At 47.0% G+C, this 7208-nt stretch overlaps 1 protein-coding gene across 1 annotated transcript; it reads left to right on the forward strand.

The window, feature by feature from the left end:
- Positions 1-603: 603 nt before the first annotated feature.
- Positions 604-6077, forward strand: LOC149259128 (uncharacterized). Its single transcript, XM_089452620.1, has 2 exons — positions 604-1293; positions 1941-6077. Exons 1-2 carry the CDS (start codon positions 604-606, stop codon positions 6075-6077), a joined length of 4827 nt encoding a protein of 1608 aa, XP_089308746.1.
- The last annotated feature ends 1131 nt before the right edge of the window (positions 6078-7208 follow it).

The raw sequence follows: 7208 nt of genomic DNA on the forward strand, positions 1-7208 counted from the left end.
AGATGAAGTGAAATCATTAAGAAATGAACTAAATGATCAGAGTATAACAATCAAGAGACTTAATAAGGTCGTGGAGGCGGCTTAGTGGTAAGGTCGACCTCGTTATGACGGACCGGTCTTGTGTTCGATCCCGAGCAAGGTTGGTGCTCGTCGTGCGAAAAAAGGTAACCGAACCGTGGCCGAGCCCACTACCTTTAAAGGTCGTGGAGGCGGCGTAGTGGTAAGGTCGACCTCGTTATGACGGACCGGTCTTGTGTTCGATCCCGAGCAAGGTTGGTGCTCGTCGTGCGAAAAAGGTAACCGAACCGTGGCCAAGCCCACTACCTTTTTTTGATCAACATCTGTAGAAAGTGGAGAGAGCCAAGGAGGAAGAGCGTGATTTCTCTCTGGCGATGGTGAAACCCCCGAGCCCTTGACTGCGCTCGGCAGCTCCGCTGCTGGGTCGCAGCTCCCGCTACGAGCCTCCTGCTCCGCTTGCTCCTCCCTCCCTGGGCCTTCCGCCCCGTCTCCCGCTGCTGCTCGTGCTGAGGCCGAGGGCAGCCTGCTGCTCCCTCTGCTGGGCCTCTTGCCTCTTCCCTTCTCCTGCGAATCGCCTCCGGCATGATGGGATCTCCTGATACAGGTCAGGCCGACATGGAGAAATCTTTTGCATCACTTATCCCAGAGAACAATCCAGAACGGATCCGACCCACGGCTTCAAAATTTATCAAGAAGCTTGATGAAATACCGGAGATCCCTCTCCCCCCAACCCTCCCAAGGAGATCCGCTGTTGCCTTGGCAGAACGAGGACTAGTTGGGCAGTTCACGGGGTTATGGCCGTCCTCCCGAACTGTCCAACGATGGGTGGAAAGAAATTGGAACGCTATGGTTCAGGGGAAAATTGCGATAAGATTCTGTGGAAGAGGCTTCTTCACCTTCCTCTTCGAAACTGTGGAGGACCGCAACCTAATCTTTAGGAATGGACCATACTTCATGGACACCAGAGGCCTTTACCTCAACCGCTGGACCCCGGACTTCGACCCAGAAATGGATGTCCCCAATGCAGTCCCGGTTTGGGTTCGCCTTCCGCATCTGCCGCTTCACTGCTGGGCTGATGAATCAGTTAGAGCAATCAGAAACGGAATAGGGAAATATGTGGACAGAGCGGAGCCAAAAGAGAATATGCACGCCTGTGCGAGGATCTGCGTGGAAGTGGATTTGGGCAAAGGATTACCAGAAGCTGTCAAGCTCAGAGTTGATCAGTGGACACACATACAGCAAGTGGATTACGAGCAACTTCCCTTCAAATGCAAGGTATGTCACGAATACGGTCATTTTGCTAATAGGTGCTCTAAAGCTAGAACAGAAGTCAATGCCAGCTCTGAACCCCCAGAGGAAACATGGGAAGTAGTAAAAAAAAAAAAGAAATCAAACCCTCCCCCTGAACCAGAGGTGCCCCACACTGATATCCCTCCCATCTCCGCCGTCCCATCAAGCATGGATCATTCCATTCCCTCATCCTCCAACCCTTTCGAAACCCTAGCCTCAGAAGAACCCTCATCCCCCCCTCCATCCCCCAAGGGCAACAGAACCCCCCCCTCCTCCCCCCTCCAGGCTTCCCCCCCTCGCACAGTGGAAAGGATCCTAACAAGGAACAAAACAAAGGAAAATATTACAGCCACGGATCCACCAAGGAAAGTGGGAAGGAAATCGAATAAGGAAATAAGAGATGAGAATGCAGCAAAAGAGATGACCACAGGAACACAGCAACCAATAGACACATATCTTGACAAGAACAAGGGAAGCGGCGAAAAAACGAAGGAGAAAATCGGGCCTCACAACAAAATAGGTAAATGATGATTTTGGTCTCTTGGAACTGTAGGGGGATGGGCTCCTCCCTAAAATTAAACGCAGTCCGTGATCTCATGAACTCAGAACAACCAGACTTCCTCCTACTCCAGGAGACCAAAATTAGTGAACAAGAATTCCAAATCAGCACCTCAAAGTTTAGAAGGTATTCAGGAACAGCCGTGAGTGCAATAGGAGCATCAGGAGGCATAGGTGTATTATGGAAGAAAAGCAAATGGAATCTCATAAACAGCAATCCAAACATGTGGTGGATTAGAATCGACATGCAAAGTCTAGATCTGAGGGAGGAATACACAATCTACAATGTATATGCACCACCCCACTTTAGGGACAAAGCCACTTGTTGGGAATCATTGAAAGCAGATATAGAGGCCTTACAAGGAAGGAAGATCTTTCTTGGAGGAGATTTGAATCTAATCAGGAACGTAGAAGAAAAGCTTGGAGGGAAGTACTTCACAGATCCATTCAGAGACAAATTGGAGGACATCATACAAGCTCACAAATTTATAGACATCCCCCCTCAAAATGGCCGCTTCACATGGTCTAACAAAAGGATAGGCAGAAACAATATCAAAGAAAGACTTGACCGAATTCTTGTTCAGGAGAGTGCAGCAATCAGCTTTCACAGGGTCCACAGTTCAATCCTACTGGGCTTCACTTCTGATCATAGACCTGTAGCGCTGCACTTGGAAAAAGAGGAGAATTTGGGCCCCCTCCCATTCAAATATAACAAGACCTGGGATGCCATCGAGGACTTCAAATCTCTGATCAAGGAGACATGGAGGATAGAGATAACAGGCTCACCGCATTATGTCTGGGAATCAAAGATCAAACACCTAAGGATCGCCATAAAAAATTGGGCAAAAAACCACGCAAACGAGGAGAGGAGGACAAAAACCGAGTTGCAAAGAAGCTTGGAGGAATGGAATCAGGAAAGGGAGACAGTTCAAGAAACAGAAGAAGATCAAAAGGTAGAAGCGGAGATGCACAAAGCTTTATACAACCAGCATCGAAAAGAGGAGGAAGAGCTCAGGCAAAAGTCTAGATGTCTCTGGATCAAGTCGGGGGACAAAAATACCTCTTTCTTTCACAACTGCCTCAAGTTAAGGAGAGCTGGAAATAATATAGGTAAGATAAGGTTTAATGAGAAAGATTTAACAGAGAGTGAGGAAATCAAGGAGGCCGCGACAAATCACTTTCAATCCCTGCTCTCAGCTGACCCTCAGTACAAAGAAAACCCGGACTTCATCAACATTATTGAAAGAAAGGTTACTGAAGTTCAAAACAGCAATCTGGATAAAGAAATCACTATAGAAGAGGTGGAGTGGTCCATCAACAGCATGCCCCTGGACAAAGCTCCAGGCCCGGACGGCTTCACGGTAAGCTTCTACAAAACCCATTGGGATATTATCAAAAAAGATTTCCTCAGAATGGTGAGAAACTTCCACCTCAAAAGCAAATTGGGAAGTAGTGTTAAATCTTCGTTCCTAGCCCTCATCCCAAAGGATCCAAGCCCCCAATCTTTTGATAGGTTCAGACCCATCTCCCTTTGCAATGTGTCTTATAAAATTATCTCAAAAATCCTAGCTAATAGGCTGAAACAAATTCTCCCTTCTATCATTTCTGACAATCAAGGTGGGTTCCTTCCCAAGAGGCACATAACCGATAATGTAATTATGATTCAAGAAGCAATTCACAGCAGTATAGCTAGAAACGAGAAAGGAATGATAATCAAGTTGGACATGTCTAGTGCCTTTGACAGGGTAAATCACGCCTTCCTGGAGACTGTGCTTGCAAAGTTTGGGGTTTCAAGGAATTTCATCAATAAGGTCATGGAATGTGTCTCTCAGAATTGGACAGCTCCGCTCATCAATGGGAGGCCTTGCAGAGCCTTCATAAGCACCCGTGGATTGAGGCAAGGTTGCCCCCTATCCCCCTTTCTCTATATTATAATGGCGGAAACTCTAAGCTTGCATTTAGAAAACAAGAGAAGGCTGAAGGAAATCACTGGAGTGGATATAATCAGAGGAGCTAAAGGGATCAATCACTCCCTATTTGCAGACGACACTCTGCTAATAGGTGGAGCTTCAAGCCTTATGGCAAGGAGATTCAAGGCCATCCTTGATCTCTTCCTTCAAGCATCGGGGGGAAAACTAAACAACAACAAATGCAAAATATATACCTGGAATGTTCCAAGACATATAACTCAAAGGATTGCTATGATTCTGGAAATTCCAGGCCAATCTAGTTGGTCTCACTTCATGTATCTAGGACTCCCGCTGGCCAAAGAATCAATCAAACACGAAGTATGGGTTAATTTGATCGAGAAGCTTAGAGGCAAACTTCAAAGTTGGGGGATGCACTGGCTCAATCTAGCAGGAAGAACAATCCTTATCACGTCCATCTTATCTGCCCTCCCTATTTATCAATTCGCCATAACGCTCGCCCCCTCAAGTATCCATAAACACATGGAGCTCATCCTTAGAAGCTTTCTCTGGAAGGGTGGAAAGCAAGAAACGAAGAAATTCAGTCTTGTAAAATGGGAAAAGGTCATCCTCCCCATAGAAAAAGGCGGGCTAGGAATTAAAGTGCCCAGATTGGCAAACTTGGCAATGGGATTCAAGTTAATATGGAGAATTCTAACTGAGAAAGACTCCTGGTGGGCAGAGGTCTTGAAAAAAAAATACCTAAGTGGAAGCAACAGCAATATCCTCTCCGACACAATCACAGAAAGACAATGCACCCCGGTCTGGAAGCTGATCAAAAAATCTTTAACTCTCCTCAAATCTCATATCTCCAAAGCCCCAGGCAATGGGAAGCAAACCAGCATATGGAAAGACAAAATAATGGGACAGGAAGCCAAGGAAAAGCTTCCCCATCTGAGGCCGCTGCAGCAGTGGATGTCTGATAAAAATCTCACAACTCTCTTTGACATTTCAAATTGGGACCATGACAGCTGGAAAGGCTGGAAAATCAGGCATCTTCCTGATGGACTAAAGGAGCAATGGAACAACCTTAAACTCTCATTAGCAGGAGCAGCTCCCACAAGCAAGGGGAAAGAGGACAGTTTCATATGGGATCCAAATGGAGGCACCTACTCGGTTAGGGAAGGTTACAAAGCGCTCCAAAAACAAGCTGCATTGAATAATTGGCAATATCACAAGAACGCTTGGAAAATCGAAAGTATCCCGAAGATAAAACTCTTCAATTGGACCTTGCTTCATGGCAAGCTCCTAACAGCTGAGAATTTGAGAAAAAAGGGGATCCAGGGGCCTTCCATCTGTGTTATGTGCAGGAAAGAGGAAGAAAGCCTCAATCACCTCTTCATAGAATGCCCAATAGCATCGACATGCTGGAAGCTCATAACCAGCCCTCTAGAGACAGGGGAGGTTCCCAACCAGGTCTCTCTCCTTCAGAAAGGCTGGGGGAAACTCTCTCCCTTTCCAACCAAAGACACAACCCTCGCCAAGAGACTCTGGTCCAGCATTCCCTCCAACCTCTGCTGGCAGATATGGCTCGCCAGAAACGCAAGCATCTTCAAAGACAAAAAACCTAGGATCTCAAATATCCTGGCCAAAACTGTTGCGCTTATAGCTGAGACTATTGAAGCCAACGGGATTCAACAAGCTGACCCGGAATACTCAACTGAGCAAGTGAAAGCATGGGTTCAAAGATTCAACTGCAAGCCAAATCCAAAATTCAAGACAATCAAGGGATCTGGACAGAGTGAATGGAAGATCAGAGGGTCAAAAGAGGAAGTTAACAACTGGATCCAAAGGCAAAAAAGGCACACACTACACTTCGACGGGGCCTCAAAGAACAATCCAGGCATAGCTGGAGCAGGGGGAGTTTTAAAGGACCCCCAAGGAAAAACGATGGTTACATATGAATGGAGCTTGGGGACTTTGTCAAACAACAAAGCAGAAGCATATAGCCTCCTTTTGGGGATCTCCATAGCGCGGAGGAGGGGAATTCATGACCTTCTAGTGATGGGAGACTCAGCAATCCTAATAGCAGCCTTAAACAAGGGGAACAACTTCAACCAATGTGCCCTGAACAGAACAAAAGACAGAATCTTTGAACAGGCCAGGGGCATGAACAACGTGACTTATAAACACGTCCTCAGAATACATAATAAGACAGCTGACGAGCTGGCCAACAAGGCCATCAAAAGACCCACGGGCCAGGTGAGGGAGAATGAGGAAATATATGATCATGATATCCCCTAGATATATCTTAATCCCAATGCATCTGACTGTTAGTCACCTCAGGCATCTAACTCGAGACAACAGGCCAGCGAAAAATAGATCTTCTGCTCTACAAATCGATCTCGACTGCCAAAAAGGAGGGTACAGGACAGGGAATCGGCCTCAGGACCTGAACATGCAAGAAAACAACAGCATTTCTCTTCGACACTCTCCCGGAATCAAAGGAAGGCGTGATCATGCCCATACTTGTTACAGAATACAAGGACGGTCACAGAGCACCTCAGATCACTCGAGGACAGATATGATCAGTCACTCCGCCTCCATTCATGAGTGGGAGATCACCCGTTGCATCCTTTTTAAACTCATCAAGAACCCAAAGGCCCTCACTACTCATCAAAACCATAGCGCGCGCAGGAGAGCCCTTCTGGATCAGAGGCAGTGCCAAGGTGGTCTTTTCTGCAGTAACAAGGCTAGCACCGGAGACCAAATACACTCTGAGATTCTCTTAGTGAACGGCAATAGCTGGCTTTCCTTTGCGCACAGTGGCACCAGGCATCGAGCGCAAGCAAACTCCACGAGGGCGGACTTACCAGATCTCCATCTGAGCTGGGTAAACAATCTTCCCTTTATCTGTGTTCTTTTCAATACTAACAGTTGGTTCTGTGCTCCCAGCACTGCTCTCAATCATCAACAGGGCACTCACCTCAACTCTGCCTCACCAAAGCAATCCGGCTACACAAGCGGCAAGCCTCATAACTCCTCAGCATCTGACAAAGCCTTCACCGCTCCCAGCAAGATGGCTGACCAGAACAATCAGCAAGCTAACCAGCAGCAGCCAAGGAACCCGATGGATAGCATATTTAACAACAGAGATTGCCATATGTGCAAGGCACATGTCATTATGATCAATGCTCTGAAGAAGCAGGTGAAAGAACTCACTGAGGACTTTCACGCGGACAGAAACTCGAAGAGAAAGAAGCTGGAGAAGAGGAAAAAAGAAATCGAAGACCTTAAGGATCGCTGCATCCACATGGAGGCAGTCATTGACCACCCCCGCACCTTAACTGAAAGCCAGCAAGGAGAAGCTTCAACAAGAGTGAGCAAGAGGGAACCTCTCCAGGATGACTCGGTTACCCAACATTCCCCCTAACT

This window comes from Pinus tabuliformis, chromosome 6, assembly GCF_031772625.1.
Source record: "Pinus tabuliformis cultivar Carrire ecotype Pingquan chromosome 6, CPIR1, whole genome shotgun sequence".
Taxonomy (NCBI): Eukaryota; Viridiplantae; Streptophyta; class Pinopsida; order Pinales; family Pinaceae; genus Pinus; species Pinus tabuliformis.

Excerpts from the sequence above, each read along its gene's own strand:
- LOC149259128 (XM_089452620.1), top strand. The coding sequence starts at position 604 with ATGGGATCTCCTGATACAGGTCAGGCCGACATGGAGAAATCTTTTGCA. Across the intron at positions 1,294-1,940 it reads AACTTCCCTTCAAATGCAAG|GAGACCAAAATTAGTGAACA; the intron begins GTATGTCACGAA and ends CTCCTACTCCAG.